The 19,701-nt window shown below is 41.9% G+C and overlaps 1 protein-coding gene across 3 annotated transcripts in view; it reads right to left on the bottom strand.

Moving 5' to 3' along the window:
* Positions 1-19,701, bottom strand: part of specc1 (sperm antigen with calponin homology and coiled-coil domains 1) — a 151,817-nt gene that overhangs the window by 94,018 nt on the left and 38,098 nt on the right. The window contains exon 1 of one of the 3 annotated variants that reach the window (XM_049592037.1): positions 10,047-10,475. The exons of the other annotated variants lie outside the window; for them this stretch is intronic. Coding sequence (XP_049447994.1) covers positions 10,047-10,086 — 40 coding nt within the window. The 5' untranslated portion in view covers positions 10,087-10,475. Of the gene's footprint in view, positions 1-10,046; positions 10,476-19,701 lie in introns of those variants that run through there. 3 annotated transcript variants of the gene reach the window in all.

The following is a 19,701-nucleotide window of genomic DNA, read 5'->3' as shown; positions in this document are numbered from 1 at the left end:
GCGTTTAGAAAAGCAACATTTTAGAAAAGGCAAAGTGAATTCATGCATTGCTTCAAAGCCAGGATTGAGCCCCATTCACATTTGAACCTTTACTGATACCAGTGCTTGGAAATCAGTACCCAATGGTACCTTTATTCTGTTCTTAACTTTTAATAACAAAAAATGTAGTTTTTGAACAAGCTGGAGGGGTGATGTAGTAAAGTAAGGAGCAATTATTCTCCTCTGCTCTTTTCTAATCACACATAAAGCTACTCTTCTGTCTCTGTGTCTATGTGTGTCTGTCTGCCCATCTAGCAGTGATAGTAGGCTATTACTAGAATAATATAGAAAAGAAGATAGAGTAGACAGCAAAAACATCATGGCTGATTTGCACTGCGCTTATACTTTTGGCTCCGTGGGAAGCTGACAAAGCAGCCAATGTAGCAGCCGATGTATAGCAGCCATGGAGCTCTGCGGCCAGCCTCCCGGCTGTGGGACCATGCCGCCCTCTGTCTGAAGTTGAATCTGGCAGCTCAATGAAGCTCCGTTGCTGGCCTCAGAGCTTCATGGCCAGCTTCTAGGCTTCGGAACACTTTTCGGCACTTCTGCCTCTTGTCTAAGCCTGTAGTTTTCACCCAGATGCACTCTAACAGCCTATTTCCACCAGATGCATGTTGGTTGCGTCTCCGCTCCAGCATGGCAACGGAGCCGATAGGATTCAATTCTAGTCAATGTGTGTGTTTCCACCGGCTGCGGCTGTGCTGCGTTCCGGCTCCGTCTCAGCTCCAGCACTCCGGAGCCCTCCGCAACAGATACGCAGGACTTCTATTTTTGCCGGACGCCGGAGCGCTACGCAGCAATTCAGCACAGAGCAGATCGTGCGGGGCAGGAAGTCGTGCACAGAAACAAAATAAAACATCCAGTTAATTTTCAAAATAAAATACACAGTGTTCACAGCGAATCATATTTCCCTGCACTACACCTTGAAAACTACATAATGGGCAGAGGCAGGCCTGAAGTCAACAGTTCAGAGGTTTTTAGACGTCATTTCACCCCGTTGACACCATGGACGAGGAGATATTAATCATGGCAGTGCATTGAGATGTCTTCCGGCAGAGCTGCACCACTCCGCACAGTAAACGCAGCCGGCGGTGGGTATTGACGGACGGCGGAGCACGCAGCGGATAACCAATGCTGCTGTTCCGCAACGGACACACATCCAGTGGAAATCCAGCATAAGGCACTGACATTTGGCACAGATATATTTAACATGAATCAGTAACTTACAGTACCAATGTAATTCGGTCCAAGTTTGGTACCTAACCCCGGGCTATCTGTTAAAATATTTCATCTGCCCACCGTCAGCCGAACGATCCCAGCATGCCATTTTCAGCCATTTTGTTGTAGAAAAGAATACAAAATGACCTATTTGGGATTGTTTTTGTTTGCCGGTTGTGTACAGGACACAACCGGCAACCAAAATGAAGCAACTTTCTGTCTTTGCAAACATGGCATGGCTGACACTGACACTTTGAGAACAAGCATGAATTTGCAATAGCTCCAACCTCCATGCTTAATTTCAGCCCTCTAGGGCAAAAAATGTGGTGGGGAATTTTAACATGGAAATTCCCGCCATCTTGACGATCCGTATATTGAAGAGGATCAACAAAGTTATCACATTAGCTGTGTCATACAACCTGCAAGAAGTCACAACATCACTGAGCTTCCAACGCCACTTTTTTGCGAGGACGTGCTAATGAATTCCACTGTGCCACTTTCTGGACTGACTGTACAAAGACACATAATCAACAAGATGACACCCAGTGTTCCCAACTTCACTCTCAGAAAGTGAGAGTGATCTGATGTTTCTTTGTGTTGCTGTTCTCAAGACACAAACAGTGCTCTATAGCAGACAGCAGAACCTGCATCCACAGGATTACTGTTCCCAGAGCCAGCTGCTGACAGATTGACAAACCATATCAGGTTGATTTGGTATGCATGATTGAACACACAATCACGGGCTTAGTGGTTAACATGTCAGATCCAATCCAAGTGTTTTTAGGATGACAATTTTATACACGCATTCAGAGAGGCTCTGCTACATATTTTGATCTTTATAAGCCCAGGCCTGAAGGCAATAATGTACCAACTTTGATGTCCAGGTTATAGTCTCCAGTTAAACAGGACATTTAAACAGCACACACCTCCCTCTGCAAACACAAAGCCCTGTGTTTACTGTACCAACTGCTAACTGCCATGGAAAGTATGACCGGTGTAACTTCCTCATGATGCCCCAGCTATCAGAGGTTGGACAAACTTGCTTCCTCATGTTGAATCCCTGGTCTACGTCAATTCGCTCTGATATTGTGTTGAGATAGCACAATAACCTGTCCTGTTGCTTGTGGTGATTTTGGAGTCTGCTCTGCATGGGAGCGATACCCATCAGGCAGCCACAGTGTATCAGTGCCTCACCAGACGTTACAGCAGACAGATAAGCATTTAGTATCAGTATGAGAAGTGTCTTATAGGAACATCTCAGCTGTACTCTAACATCAGTATGGGGGGGGGCTACTCAGGGTTATTTTCAATGCTGTGATATAATTGTCTAATGGCAGCAGTAAGCAAAAACTGAGATATGTTACTGCTTATCTGAGAGGAGGCCAAGCTGAGCACTGTTTATGTGTGTAAGGATGAAAACTGCCTTAAAGTAATGACCTTGAAGATATTATTTATTTTAGGTCACTATCTATCACCACATGGCGTATCACGGTGGTGACTGAGCCTGTGGCCCACTGGTGAAAGCTCTTGCATTTGCAGTATGAGATGGGTGTCTGTGGCAACATTCTTAGGAGAAATCTCAAGCAGTGCGGTTGGTGACTTGTTCTCCATCAGTGTTGTGCAAGTTCACGCAGTGCAAGTGGCACTGAAGTGGCCCTCTCTCTGGGTGAGCAAGCAGATATCGATAAAAAAAAAACTGCCTTCAAAGCACACGTGTTTTTAGTTAGCAAACATTTTACGTAGCTGTGTCATAAATCCCGCAAAATCTCACTATGTCACAAAGCTTCCAATGCCGACAGTTTCCTGTCTCAACTGGCTGAGGTTGTTGCCTAGTGGCCCCTGAAGTGGCACTCATCTGGGCTAGTCAGCAGGTCAATAAAATCAAGATAAAATAGATCACCTTTGAAGACTATGCACGTGCAGACACGAGTTTTCAGTTATTCTACTTGATTAGACCTCTGAATACGTTGTTGTCAGCCAGAGCTATGAAGGGAATTCTGTGAAGTCACCAAACTCCATGCTCTAATTAGAGTGACAGAGGCATTAGTTCTCCCGTCCTGACAACAAAGCTGACAGGAAAGTCTGGGAGATGTCAATCAAGTCACACATACAGAAGGTTCTGAGGGGAGCTCAATAACGGAGTAAAAAAACACCTGTGTGTGTTTGCCATGACTGGGTAAGGGCTTTAAAAAACATCTAAACCACAAACTTATTCAGTGGAAGTAAATTATTAAAGGGCTTTTCCATACAGGTGTGCTGGCTTTGCTTGACTTGGTTTGAATAGGTGTGTCAGCCCAGCACGACAGGGATTTGCATCTTCATTACAAAAGTGCTGTGTGCTTGGAGGTGTGTCTTTAACTGATTTGTCTTTAGTCAATGACATTTGAAAGCAGCTAAAAAAAACCACACACATTATTTTGCTGGAAAGAGAGAGTGGGGATGACATGCAGTAAATGGCTGTGGGTTGGAATTGAATTGAATTGTGAGGCAGCAAAATAAGGAAATGTTGAGTTTTCATCAGCAGTAACTTAATACAACTTGGACAAAGCTGAAAGCTGAACTCCAAAGCAAAGGTATTCAGTTAGATGCAACCAAAACACTGAGAGCTGAACACAAAGAGACTTTTAAAAATGTCTTTCTCTCTGGTCTCCTGCACAGACATGAGTCTCAACACACACAAGCTTGTTTGAGGCAGAGAAGGGTATTGTAGGGGGTTGGCTGCGGTGGGCAAGATGTTGCTGCTACCTGCTTAGTGGGCTCAGGCACACCTTCACCCCACCTCTGGAGACGGTCCATCTCAGGCACACCTCAGCACATTTACACTGATAATGGAAGAACAAATCAACGCTGCATGGTTTGACTCGTGCAGACAAAATTGCCAATGGAAAAACCCTATTCATAATTTTTTTTCCAGACTTAAAATAGTTATAAAAAGGTAACAAAAAGTCAACATTTAATCACACAATTATGTATTAAAACGTAAGACATGTTTATGCTAGATGTCTGAGCTTTGCTGGCTTTCTGAACCAGCACCAATAAAAAATAAAAACGCAATGTTGCTTTGCCGCAGTGTGGACAGAAACATCATTATTATTCCAATGACAACATACTAACTGCTTCTTCGATAACATCCCCCACTTTTTAAAAAAAAACACTGTGCTTTTGGCAGCATCTTCAAACATTACAGCTACCTTCAAGCATCCCAGTCAAACTTCTGGAGGAAGCACAAGTGGGAGAAATTTCCCATTTTTGACCATGAGAACGTCACGACAACCCATTTTACCTCACTACACAAACATGTTTTCTTTGATCCTGTGCCCAAATGGGTACAAATGACTGAGCTGCAGCCCTGAAAATAGACCCACTGTTATTGGACAATATATTACTGACAATTCATCAACAACATGCTGACTGCAGGCGATGGTCTTGGCTCCTCTCCTGCTGAGCCAGTAAGGAGACAGGAAGGCTTGGTGTAGTAGCCTTCAGTGTAATTTGGTTCTGATAACGACCTCCTTATCACTGCAGCAGACAGCTCACTCCTTAGCCTGCCACTTCTGAGATAACACCATCAATCAAATCTGAACAAGTTCCTCCTGCTCCCACATTTCTTTCCCTACTTCCAGCACCAGAACTGTTATTCTACCTTCCAAACTCACAGTCTGACGAGCCTCAGCTGGCAGTTTCACCGTCTGGGTGCAAGCAAAGCTTATGTAAAGAGTTGTATAGAGATAAGAGATAATGAACCCTAATTGAATTAAAGGTTTAGAAGTCTGTATGCTTATTATTATTTTTGTGAAAAATAAAATCAAGGGCTTCTGTGCGTCCTTGGTCTTAGCTCTCTAGGATCTATAACTTCCTGTCATGAGCAGGCAGAATGAAAAATCAAGCCATTTGATGATCAATTCTCATTTACTTTAGAGGCTCATTTGAGAAAATGGAGAGTGCTAATTCATAATAATAATACACCAGTCAATTAATAATATTGCTGAGTGCTTCATTTCATAATGGAGGTTCATGTGGGAAGATGGGCCGAGGATTACAGAGTGCTGTACTGAGTTTAAATACTTCTCATAGCCTGCAGAGCGTGATTGATTACACAGAGTATGACTGTGATGGCGTACTCTTTCACTGGCTGAGCAAACATTTTACTCTGACTCATTTAATTTGCAACCCCACATACTTACACATACTGCCATAACAATCAGAGTTAAGACTAATGCCTACCCTACACTAGAGGACTTTGAAGAGACTTTTAAAAGAGTCTGACACCCTCTCCCTGCAAAGGCTGGGGATTTTGCAGGGTCGGCATTTAAAAAACTACACCTAAAATCCTTAGGAGATCATTTCCAATCTTGCTCCAGAAACTTTTTGGATTTTGTCGCCTTCTCTTCTTGCTCCAAAAACTTTTTGGATTTTGTCGCCTTAACTTGCAACCAGCCCCTGCTGATTACCTGAGCTGTTTTATTGGGAGGAGATTGTGGGAATGAGATGCTAACCATTTCAAAAATTAGGATTTCTCACTAAAATAAGTGCCAGCTGGGGGATCAGAGAGATGCCAAATTAAACACAGACTTCTGTTCACTCCATAACTCCACCAGTTTCTCCTCCTTTTCCACAGTCCAAGAGAACAGAAACTTGTTCACGTTCTTGCCCCTACATGGAGTCCCCTGCATGTTTTCTATCTACCTGGTTTGGTACTTCTTGTTTGGAGCTGCAGAGAGTGCGCCTATTGGTTGGTGATAATGTTCACGTCATTGAACTCCATTATCTGCATGAGCCAAGACTAAAAATTTCCAATAATATTAAACATGTCTGATTTTGTTAGAATGCTACGACAAGAAATCAACTGACTTAAGACAGCCCAAATGATAAGGATCATGTGCATGTGCCACAACTGATGGAAAACTTGTGATAGAGCACAAGTCTTCCATGCGGAAGGTCTAATCAAATGGGACCAGATTAATCTGAGCCAAGTCCCCTACGAGAGAGCATCTCAAGCCTGGCATAGACAAGAGATTCCAGAAGCAAAAGTGGTTTCACTGTAAATTTGTCTGTGACCCTGAAAGTGCTTGAAAAGTCATTTGGTGTAATGCTGGTGTAAGTCAGTTTTAGTGACATGTGAAGTTGGATACTGTGGCGGTTGTGTCACCAGTTTGTGAGCTCTTCTCACTACCATCATCGACAACGTTGGCTAATCTTTGAATCCAAATAATATTATTTTTGGACTAGCCCCCTCTATGGCAGCTCTCCCATGTATTGGCCTCTGCTGGTCTGCAGCATCCCAGTAGGTTGCCAGGTTTGCAAGAAATCACCCAATAATGTTTCAAAAATCAAACCTCTCAATAACAAGAAAATGCAAATATTTAATGACAAAAGTCAAGTGATGAAGTGAAACTAACCCTTTCAAGTCTAACTCAGGACTTAAGGCATGAACACCAAGTCAAGTCTTTTATCATAGTTATTCAAACAAATCTTGAGTCATCAAATTTGTGACTCGAGTCAGACCGAAGTCAAGTCTTGATTCAAGTTCCCCACCTCTGATTACATTCTCAAAATTACTTTGTACTGAGAATAACATTCATCAACAAGTAGCCCAGTTTTGCTGAGTAACTGACAATTTGTGAGATTTAAGACAAGGCAAAAGAATTAAGAGGCAATATTGGTGTTCTTTGTTCCAACTTTTTGACTAAACACTCAACAATCTTTTGTTTTGCGTATCATGTATTAACTGTGCACTGTATACTGCATGTGTGTGTGTGTGCATGGAGAAGAAACAGGGAGCTAATCTTTTCAAGCATGCAGCAGCTTGCTACCACTGCCTTACAATCTGAGCCTACTGTGCTCTATCTTCAAGCAACACTCGCTACTGCTATGAAGTGATGCAGCTTAACAACACCCACCTCTGACAAAATACTTCTCTGTACTGTGTGTGTGTGTGTGTGTGTGTGTGTGTCCGTGCCTGTTGCCCTAGCAAGCCACCTGGCTCTGGTCTATTCAGTGTCTATTTCTGTTGGGATGAAAACATGCAAACATAAATCACATAGCAGCATAAAATATGATGAAGCTGTGTGTGTGTATGTGTGAATGTAGATATGTGTACAAATATGAGGAGGCTCCACACACATACACAAGTACACATATTAAGATGCAAATTATGGCTGCACAATAGTGTTGTCAAAAATATTTCAATTCCAAATATTTGACCCAGTTTTAATACTCATTTTCAACAGTACCGATACACTGGTAACAGCTGTGTGTTGACAATCTCTCTTATTGTTAATGCTCTCTACAGTCATTCTGCTGGTCTCTGCTACTTACTAAAAATAATCGTCATTGACGTCATTGCGTTATAGCCTTGTTATCTTTATCTTGTGCTAAAAATTTTAATTGTTCGCCCTCAATGTAAATTTTCCCTGTGATATTGAAAGAATCATATCAAAGTTAGAAATTCCAGTATCGTGACAACACAACTTCACGATATCTTGCCTTTGTATCGTCATCGCAAAGTCAGTTAGCGTGATAAACACATTTTGAAAGACTGCGATGTTGTAATTTTTTGAGTTAGTTAAAAGAGAGTATTAGTGGAAAACTGCACTTTAAAATCTAACTATCATACTTTTTCTTTATTGGTGCCTTTTTTGTGTTCAGTTCAAAGTTTAATTTGGTCGATACAGTGAAAGCCACTATTATATAAATGGACTTGCACTTGTACAGCACCTTTCTAGTCATCTGACCACTCAAAGCGTTTACACTACGAGTCACATTCACCCATTCACACACATTCATACACTGGAGGCTGAAGCTACCATACAAGGTGCCACCTTTTAACACACTCACACACCAATGGAGCCATCAGGAGCATCAGGGGTTCAGTATCTTGCTCAAGGATACTTTGACATGTAGGCTGTAGGAGCCAGGGATTGAACCGCTGATCTTCGCCGACCCACTCTACCTCTGAGCCACAGCCGCCCATCAGTCTATTTCACGAGCTTCAACTACAGGTGCTTTATATGTGCACATTCCTTTCCTGTCTACATCACCAGCAGCCATGACTGTTCCTTGCATTTTGAGTGCTACACAAGGTAGCCTGAGTAACACCAAGTTTCACTGCTGCATCTCATTGGCTTGTTTTTGGCAGTTTGTCATATGCTTCGAAGACAGTACGTTTTTCATTGAGAAAAACATAACTTTTTTCCCTCCCATCGTTATTTCAGTGTGCATGGAGCAGCCGCAGCCTCGGGTAGCTAGCTTGTTATCGCAAGACAAAGCAAAAATAAAGTACTTTTTTTTTCTCATGTTGTCATGTAGATTACTATAGGCAAATATTTAAACAGTATTTGTAACAGTATATCATATTTTGCGATATGGTGATAAAAATCATCATGGGACTGGGATGCTATGTACGTCTGTCTCATTGCTAAGCATTAAACAGGACTGATGAGAAAAATCGAACATTCTGGACACTACAAAGGCTAACTTTGGGGTCGACGATGTGGTGTATGACATAATATTACTAACATTAAATATCTATGGAACGTTGCATGTGAGAAACTTACTGGGGTTTGTTTTCGCCTAGAAGTTAACGTTAGCCATCATGTTGTTTCAAAGAGGCCTTTTATGTGATCCTATTCCTTTCAGAAGTTTTGTAATCCAGCTTTGAACTTCAGTGTCTTTTTCGAGACTTTGTAAAATAAGTCAATTACAGCTACACTAAATGTCTTTTGTAATTATTCATTCATATTTTTTAAAGCTGATTGTCATGCCCTGATTGTATCTCTGAACTGCAGGGGGCACAATGATAGTAGCACATCAGATTTATCATTTATTCTTTTTGAGTCATCTTTTTAAATAGTGAGATAATTATTGTTTATTGTGGACTTTTCATTATGATAATGTTGTACTCTGAGTTTTTAGTATCGTTACATTCCTAGAATTTGTATAAGATTGATTCTGTCCAAAGCTTTTTATCCAAGGATTGATCACTATAAGGCGTTTTAACTGTAAAAGAATGTTGGAAATATGTTGTTGTATTTCAGCAGTATGAGGCAGAACTGAGTACACTCCAATATCTGTTTATTTATTACAAGTAATATCGTTATCGTGATATTCATGGACAATATTGCTTATCTGCCTCACACCATGCAAATGGTGGTTTTGTTGAAGTAATTCAGAGAGGTTACAGACGTGGCAGAGCTTCGTTGTCTTTGGATGAGCCTGGAGTTGCTGCTGAGTGCAGTTCAGAGGGACTTTGAAATGGAAATCTTACTGAGGCGCAGTGAGCTCGGGGCAGCGGAGGGATGTGAGCGTGAGACTGATGATACCATCTCATCTGGCAGCTCCCCTCATGCTTACTGTCAAGCAAATCTCACTCAGCACGTTCCCCCCCGCCCGACTCCCGATATCTACACGCAGGTGCAAACGCATTTACACACACAAACCTGTACTGACTCAATACAGAAACACAACACAAGAGATCAGTAATTACACGCACGGAAAGTGAGAATACGCTCACGTTAAATAATGGCACAAGAACAGAGCAGAACTTGAAACCTGTTTAAACAACGTCTATAACTCCAGGATATATTAATCAGTACTCATCAGTCAGCGCTCTGTTGGTGCGCATCATAGTCAGTACTCATTAGTCAGGACTTGTCGTGTCAAGAGATGCACTCAGACTTGACATGACTCACACCTATTGTATTTACCAAATGTATGTCTTTGCCCTTTTACATCAACAGACACAGACAAAGAGAGATGCTGAGGCAAACCGCCATACAACAGAAGCAGACCTGACTCTGTTTCCTCCTGTCTCCCCGCCTGGTTCCCCATGTTGGTCCGCTCCGCGACTCCCACTCTCCACACCGGGGCGGACTAATCCAAGAATCCGTGGCTGCGGGGGAGAGGTGAGTGTGTGTTTGAGTGTCTGGGTCTCTGCTCAGCACTGAAAAACCAGCGCCGGTCAGTCACACAGAGATAAAAACATAAAATTCTTCTTATTCCTCCCTTCTACTGCTCTTCTTTTCTTTTACTCCTCTCCGGGACTGTGTGAGTGAGTGAGTGACCGTGTGTGTGCATGTGTGAGGAGGCAGGCTGTGTGTCCTGTCAGTGAGTGACTGCGAGTGTGTGTGAATATGTGTGCGTGTCCTCCAGAACGGTGACAGTATGTCACACTGGCAGGCGGGCGGGCAGGCAGCGTCGTGTGCACTTCATTATCGCTGTGATGACTGGAATCAGCTCAGAGGGGGAGTGGCTTCCCTGGCCACACACACCAACACACCTCCTCCCACTGCTGCCAGCCAGTTTACTCTCACCAATACCAGCTGAACAATGGTGAGATAAACCGTCCCTCTCACTGGTACTGAAAAGACAAGCGAGTAGAGAGAGAGGGAGAGGGTGGAGGAAAGAAAGAAAGAAGGAAGAGGAGCAGGAGAAAAGGAGGCACTGTTTGTATTTTTGGCAGAGGGTGACCGTGCAACTCTTGTCTTTTCTTGCTCAGGAAACTTGCAGCCTGGGACCTCACACAAAGTCTCCCGTGCCCACTCCCCCCTAACAAAATCACAACTGCAATTTCCCAACAAAAGTCTTCATAAAGAGGGAAAGGAGATGCTGGTCACCCCAGGCTTGCAGCAACATTTCTCTCAACAGCGAGTGCACTCAGCAGGGAACGATAGCATGTGTGTGTATGTGAGTGTGCCTACAAGTGCATAAAAGATGGGGGTGGTGTGCTAGTTTTGGAGGGGTTGTGCAGAGCCAGTGAGAAGAGGGCTTGTTTTTTTCCCCTCATTTACAATGTATGTATGTGTTAAATATTTATGATGGAGGAGCCGAGGAGTGGAGAATGACTTGTCATTTTCAGTTGTACTGATCTGTTTTTCTTAGGGGGCACTCAATCTTCAGTGTTGTGTTTTTATGTGTGCACCTGTCAGGAAAATCATGATGAACTCCTCTTGGAAATCTGGCAATCTCTGAGGCTCAATAATCTGCAGTTCCTCTAAAGGCCACTTGAGGCTGGCTCCGAAACAGAGTAAATCTCTATAGACCTCCATGTTCCAATGCCCAACTTTACAACATGTTTACAGCCTGGTGAAAATACAGTTTTGGTCTAGTTTCCCTGTTCATGACAACTGTACTTAAGACTTAAAATAATGCATAATTAAGGGCGTGGCCACTTTGAGTAACAGGCTGTCTGTGAGCTCTCAGTAAAATCCACCTCTTGCCACAGCTCCACCCTCTTGTCCAAATATGAGCCCTTTTACTCACAGATCATGATATAGGACTGGTAAGAAGTTGCTTCTTTATGCTGCCTATGCTTTTCTACACAGACCCAAACAACAGCGGCATATTGCTGCCTCAGTGTGTGATTTTCTATAGCAAGCTGACATCCCAAGAGCAAAAGAGGTGTGACGAGCATGACATGTAACACAACAGTGTCGGCCTCTAGTGTGACATATAACAATATATAAACAACTACAAAGGCATAACATGGCAATACAATCATTTACTGTCTGTTATATGATGGCTAATTTAGACTTCTGTGCAGAGGGCAAGGAGCTCCCCAGTTCATGGACATGTTTTGGTTGCTGTTCTTCTTCGAGTTAGCTCCTAACTGCTTCTAGCTCTGTTCAAAGGTCCAGCTGTGAGTCACACACATAACACATCGTCAACATTACACCCATTCCATCTACAGTTCTGTTCTGTCGGCTGTCCCTGTCACACAGACATCCATTCAGTGCTGTTACTACCTCGGCTGCTGGCTCAAAGGCAAGACAACTCTGTCCCCCACCCTGTGATCATACCTTTTATACAGAACGTTGAGGCAGAACAGGCAGCATAAAAGATGGTCATTTCTTGTTCCACAAATCAAAAATGGCAATGGCTCAAAAGCTCAAAGCTTCAAAACTGGAGCTGACAAGCCAATGGGAGACGACATGGGGACTATGTCCATTATTTTTCTGCAGTCCATGGCCAAAACACAAGGAAGTCCAGAAATACTCCCCTACAATACAGGCATATTGCTGTTAACAGTTAATTAAGATTAAAGATAATAATAATTTATCAGCGGCCAAAAATACATCTATACCACAGAAATACCCACCCACAAGAAATGACAAAGACTAAAACCGCACAATAAAGCTGCAAATACTAGTCGATTAACCAGTTAGTTGACTGAAAGAAAATGAATCCTTAACTATTTTAATATCAATGTCGTTTTTTTTTAAGCAAAAATATCTGACGTTTGTTGGTGCCAACTTATAAATGTGATAAGCTGCTGCTTTCTTTGTCGTTCATGATAACCCTTTAATGGGTTTTAGACTGTTGGTCTGACAAAAGCAATTTGAAGAAGTCACTTTGGGCCCTGGGAAGTTGAGATGAGAATTTTTCACAATCTTTTGTCATTTTATAGATTAAACAATTAGTCATGAAAATAACCGGCAGATAAATTGATAATGGAAAGAACTGTTAGTTGCAGCCTTTTTGCACAAACACAAAAGAGCAGCAACTGCAGCAAACAAAAGATTTTCTATTCATAGCTTTCTGAAGAGAGAGACATCGTGTTTCATCTGACCTCTGTTAACAATAATACAATAAGACAGCACTGTCTGAGTGTTTAAGACACAGTATGCTGTGCTGTGATGGTCCAAACAGAAAGCTCTGTTAGCCAAGAGCACTACTCTATATGGAGTACTATTTATCAGAAATCAAAATTTATTCCAACTGCATCATCAATTTTTAAAGCCATACTTGACACAGATAAGCACTGATATTTTTAGCAGGATGAGCATCTCTCTGTTGCGTAAGCTCAGAGCTACCAGCTTTATTTCCTTCATGTTCACTGCTGAGAAGAGCCATGGAAATAAAAATGCAAAGCAGAATAATAAAGGCGGCGGACATTTAAAGTTGCAGCAGCTTTTTTTTGCTCAATATGTTTTTGATGCACAAGATACTCTAAGCTCCAGTCAGAAAAGCATTTTTAAAAATTCCCCCATAGTCTTGTTTGCTGCAGGATTCTGCCCACGTCAGGTTGAATATTCAGCCCTTTGATACAATACTGTACACCGCCGCTTCCAAGCCATTTTTTTTTATAGCTTATGAATGTTGCATAAACTGTTGGTACAGTTTCCTCATCCTTTCTTAATACTCTCCTCTCCTTCTTCGTTATGGAGCAGCACATCTACCACAGTAAACAAACATGCCTCTAATCCAGCTAAGAATGTTCTCCTCACCGCAGGACGTCCATCTCTGTGGGCCCAAACAGGCCCCTTTCAAGATCTGGCAAGACCATTTCTCTCTGTCTTACATCTTTAGGGGACTTTCTGAGGTCATAAGCTTCTCAAGCAAGGAATTTCAAACTCAGTGTCAAAACTCTGGTCAACAAGCCTAAAGGATGGCAGGTGTGTTTATGTTTGAGTTGATGCCAGATGCGTAGATACAGTGTTAATTCAGGCCTTTGAAGCAAACACTTCAGATGCAGTGTAGTGAGTGGGAGTAAAGCTATTCCCACTTGCCATAATCCTTTTCACACTCTATGCATAATAAATGGAGGAGTACATATATATACTGTAGTGCATAGTAAGACTTACATGGGGCCTTATGGGGGACATAAAAGGTAAAGGTGTGGGTAACTTTGCATGCGTATTTGTGTGTGTCCATCTGCACATGTGGGTGTAAGGCTGCCCCCAGTACTCGACCAAAGGTTTGTCGACCAGAAAGGTCATTAGTCGGCAAGATTTCATTGGTCGCTTAGTCTCAGAAAAAAAAAAAGAAAAAAAAAAGTGAAACTCTATGAGGAGCTGCATCTTGTCAACATAAATCAAAACTGATATAACTGGATCTGTGGGAATTTAATTTGAAAGGACAGACACAGGAAGTGGCCACGCTCAGCAGTCAGACAGGAGTCACGTTATAAACCAATCACAGCCGACAGATATCTTTCCTTTCTTCTGTAAATATTCAGTTTGATAAATATGGGAAAGTTGATCATTTGTCTTTCTCTGTAATGTAGCACAATGTTAACAATGTTACTGACACTATTCTTTCTCACACCTTGAACTCAAACCATCGTATTGTCGCACCCAAAATATATACTATAATAGCTAAAATACTGTTGGAAACATACAGGCGACTAGTCGACTAATGGCCCTAAATGACGACTATTGGTCGACTAGGATAATTCTTAGTCAGGGGCAGCCCTATAAGGGTGTAAAGATCCATTAGTCTAATTGGTGTATAAATTCAGTGATCAACAATCCAATATCATCGACACAATGTATAAACATCAATGCATATCATCATCTTTAAGATAGACCTTTATTTTGAAATTCCCATGGCACATAGGTGTCACCACAAAAAAGCGCCAGCCAGACAATGGCAAGCAACAAATAAAGAACATCAAGGATATATAAACTACAATAGTGATTTACACACCTAAATTTACATGCATGTATGTTTCTTTACTTCAGTCAGTGTATGTCTGTCACGGCTGAGTGCTTATGCAGGCTGAGGCGTCCCAGTGGACTGAGGCATGTTTGACTAATTTATCTGACAGATATGAGGAGCTCAAGGACCGTACCTCTCTCCCCTCCTGCCTCTCAAACACTGACACACAGACAGACAAGGCTCCGCTGGGACCGCATGCTATGGCTGAGTCTGGGGTCTGAGTTGTGCACAGTAATAATGCGTACATGTGCTCCTCGGATGGGTCTAGTTCCCAAGGTTGGATGTTGTTCTTCCAAATTTGGTGTGTTGATGAGATTTTTGGTCGTAACAGGGAAACAATATGGACAATGCAAAGATGTTGCAGCCCATTGTTTCCGACCAAAAGACAACGAAACTGGTTGTGATTTCGTGAGTCATGGCTGTGTTTCCTGCAGCTCTGTAGAACCCAAATGTGGGTGTTTTTAGCAACCCATTGCCACTTTTCAGACTGGGATAGTGCTACGAAAAGCAGTTGTTTTTTACCGAGACATTGCTGCGTTTTCTACCAGGATAATGGCACAGACAGTGCTTGGTTTTACTGAGGCACTGCTGCTTTTCCTGCTGGGATTGTGCCCCCAAAATGAGGTATTTTAAACCAACATTTTCCCAACCAAGTGGGTTTTGTGCCTGTACCTAATCACATATCAACCACAGCTTGGTTTAAATTTAAAGTTTCAACGTATCTGTTACCTAATAATGTGGAAATATAACATATTCATGGTTTGCAGGAACGTGTAATGCACACATTTATTCTGACAATTGGGTTGAGACGGCACATGAAGGCACTGCAACGCTCACGCACACTCTGGGTCCATAACAGTTCTAGTGCACTTCTCCGTTCTGCTTATCCTTCACTGTGACTATTAACTAAGGTCAACTGACACTTGTATCAGTCATCCATCTTCCCTCTGAACTGGTGCCATGACGAAACGATACAAGCTGATTTATGGGGAACAGAAAGTCATAGTCCATCTGGTGTGGCTGGAAAACCTCACATACAGAGAACAGTCTGAGGGAAACTTCATCTCCATCACTCACTGACAGCTGATCTTTCATACAGCAGAGGCTGGAGGTTAACGGAAAGAATGTCCTTTGTCTGACTGATGGCTATGTGGGGAATGATACAGCAAAAATGTTTTGTCATCTGTAAATCTAAAGCATACAGTATTTTGCATTCAATCAGAGCGAGACGATGCATTTTGTTCAGACTTTTAGTAAACGTCATGCAACAACTGTCCTGGTCTGGTTGTAATAATGAAAACAATACCATTAGTAGGGAGCACTGATGAAACATTATGTCTGTTGCATGTCTACAATTGAGTAGAGTATCCCTCACAGAAAAGTGAATGCTGTAGCGTGAGAGAGCTTGATGCTTCTTGGTAAGGCTAAGTTGATCCTGATCATTCACTGTCATCTTCCTACTGAGGGAGATTTATGAGGTGACAGCATTACGCTGACACACGTCACTCAGGGCAAAAACAGCATGCAGCAGAAACACACTAAAACTGACAGCTGCATGTTTTTTTTAATCTGCAAACCCCTGTCAAACATGTCTCAACTCACTCAACTTTTACCTAGGAAAAAATTAGGAAATAGGGCAACAGCGCAAATCAGATTTCTTTATGGCTCCATCAGAAAAATACAGAGAGCTGAGTTCCAAACCTTTAAAGGTCCTTGTTGAAGTAGTTCAGTATGATATTCTTTTGAACTTTATTGTAATTTGGTTTATATTTTCAATGATGGAGCCCAAAATGGATCACACAGGATTTCCACAGTGTACTTTAATCCTAAATCCTACGTCTATCATTTGAAATACGACTACTGAAACAGGTAACAGTAAACCTCACATGAATTTGGGCCTTACAGGAGGACTTGAAAACACACTTAGCAGTGGGAAAGTGTAGCCTGCCGTGAGCTGCCATGCAATGTCTCTGGAAAGATGCGGTGGTTGAGCTGCGGCAGTTTCATTCTGCAGCAAAGTGCGACCAAACTAAAAGTTGGGGACAGTTTAACTTTTAGCGGCAACTTGCGGCCAGAGAATACCTGCAGCCAAGCGGTAAATAGAGACCTGTGACTGCTGTGACATGTTGACTTTGTTACAAAGACTTTCTTTCTACCTGAAACACATGAGCACGCCTTCTGGCAGCAGAAAATGTAATTATATGTATTTATATGATGCTGCTTGGTGTGTTTTCAATGATGATATGTGAAAAAAGTTGCATAAAGCCTTTTGTAGCTCCAGAGGGAGCAGCACCAAGTCTGTACTTTTTTTTAACTGATGTAATTTTAGTCAGCATCGGCTGGGGCATTAGCCACTACCGTGTCAGGCCACCACTGTGAGTTTGACGATGCTTCACGAAAACAAGGCTGGATCTGGACAGTACTCGCTTAACTCTCTGTAACTAGGGATGTAAATGGAGAACCAGTTACAGTTGAGAACTGGTTCCAAATCCTCTGATCCATCAGAATCACATGGCTCCGAGCTTATCAGTTCCTTTTATCAATGTTTTTCTTATAATTGCACATTGTAAACAATGATGTCAAACTTATGCGTCTACTGGACACTTGCAACAAAATGGAGTCATGGCAGAGAGGAAAAAACTGTCCAAAGTGTGATTTCATTTCACAAAAAAAAGATTACATCAGTGATGCTTGTCATGTCTGTAAGGGTGGAAACACCAGCAAAATGCCGAAACATCTTTTGATGCAGACATGGGTTTAAATTCCACGAATGCCACGCATTTGACACTTGAGTGTCACTGCTTCCCAACTGAGCAGCATGAGGGTAAATATGCGGTTATAATAACATTATAGGCAGGCTAAGCACATCTTTTTTCAACTAATAAAAACTGAATTAAAAATGCTGTTTAAATATTGTCTCCTTTCACCTGTATTCAGACTCCAAGATAATAAACAGTTGTGTTGTGTGGGCCTACTTTTTTACATATAGAAAATTGACAGATAATTGATAATGGAATTGGTATGAGTCCCAAGTGCTATATGGTAGGCAACTGGACTTGCTTGAGTTTCTCGAACCCTCTTGGATGAGTGTTTCCTCCTCTCTTCTTCAGTTCTCTTGGATAAGAGGTAAAACGTCAAGAAACTCAAGCAAGTCCAGTTGCCTACCATAAAGCAATTAGGATTACCATGACCTGGATGTCTGAGAATTTCCAACAAACTATTAATAAAGTCTTATCTATTCCCATACCTGTCTGTGACTTGCAAATGTGGTTGCAAAATGCTACAGAGGGTAAAGTAGCAGGAGGGCTGGGTATATGCTAAAGCAGCACAATGTAATTATCAAATTTGCCTCTGAAAGTGTGAGAAGAAAATAAAAGTACTTTAGTGAATCAGACAAGAAAAAGACCCCCCAGAAGACATAAACGCTAAGCTCAACTCGACTCAACCAAACATTAACGATCAATGTGAAAGCACTGACTGAACACAGAGGAAAGTGCCTGTCAATGAAGTGCCCATTTGTAAAGTTATGCCCTGCAGTCACCCTCACCGAGCTTGTTATTTATAGAGCAGGACAGTCTTATCTCCTTCTGTCTCTTCTCCTTGCACACTCCACAGGGACTCGTCTCCAAGTGAAAGCTTTACTGAATTATTGATGAGCTCTCTTAAATAAGTCATCAGGATAAGGCTGGGTTTTAACCCATTGTCTGACAGCACGGTAGAGTGGGTTAAGTGCCAAGTGGGACAGGGACAAGAGTCCATTAGCAAAAATAACAGTTTTGACTCATTAGCACGCCATGCTGTGAGGGCAGGCGAGGGCGGGGTCGGACTGTACATCGACTGACCTTTTTAGCCAGTACCCAGTGTGTGTGTGTGTGTGTGTGTGTGTGTGTGTGTGTGTGTGTGTGTGTGTCCCATGAACTTGTATACCATGATGCTTTGTCAAAGGGACCCTGCTGCTTTATAGCTTCCAAGCCTGCTGTGACTGCAGCACTTAATCAAAGTATTTTTGCTGTGCTTGAATCTTGCTTTTTGTGCTTGTTTTAAAAGTCTCTCAGAAAGACAAAAAGCCTTTCATCACATAGGAATAATGCCTACAGTGAGATCTTTCATTTGTATTACAGTACAAAGCCCATGACTGTGTATCTGATGTCTAGTTGGAACTGGAGATGAGATGGTACCATCAACACATTTTCAGAGATCATAACAAACATGGCAATCTTTATTGACTGCATCCATGGAAGGAACATATCACAGATTAATGTAATGAATGACGCACACATCGAAATTTGATAAAATGTGGTATATCAGTGTGTCCTCACGGTGCTGAAATGTTTTCAAAATTACACTCATTAGCACAGGGATGCTATGTTGTCTCTTTCTGTTGTTTCTTTGTTTTCCCCTGCATGCACAGAATCTCAGGCACATTTGACCCAGTTATGATAAAGCTTGAGAAAATTAATGATGCATCTCACCACTGCAGTCCTCATTCCTACAGTTAATTACCAACGATCTGCTAAATGACATGAGGGTTAGCAGTGGGCTAAAATATACAGGAATAAATCAAATTACAAATTCTTGCAATACACTTCAGTATTTTCAATAAAACATGCAGGCACTTCAAACGAACTCCCCGGCCAATCTGTCTTACCACAGTCACTACTCCATGACTGCTCGTGGTGGCGCTTATTAAATGAATGAGGGTAAAGAGAAGTGAAGTTAACTAACTTGTGGTGAAGAAGAAATTGGACTAAGCTAACCAGAACTTAATACACTTTTTTGTTTCATGTCTAACCTCAAATTTTAAGCCGACGTGAATGAGAAGAGTTGAAAGAAAAAAATGGAAATTTTACAATACCACAACAAGCAAACATCTGCTGAGGAAGCTCACATGATATGGCTGAAAGCTCCAGAATAGCTACTAAATGAACCCTGTGGTGAGATTTACTGAAGTGCAACTACAGTTTTACCACAGAGATTTAAAAAATGTATACATTTTTGGCTTGAGGA

Source organism: Epinephelus fuscoguttatus, linkage group LG12, assembly GCF_011397635.1.
Source record: "Epinephelus fuscoguttatus linkage group LG12, E.fuscoguttatus.final_Chr_v1".
In the NCBI taxonomy this organism is placed as follows: domain Eukaryota; kingdom Metazoa; phylum Chordata; class Actinopteri; order Perciformes; family Serranidae; genus Epinephelus; species Epinephelus fuscoguttatus.
The sequence above is the reverse complement of the archived record's forward strand: the minus strand, read 5'-3'. Positions and strand labels throughout refer to the sequence as shown.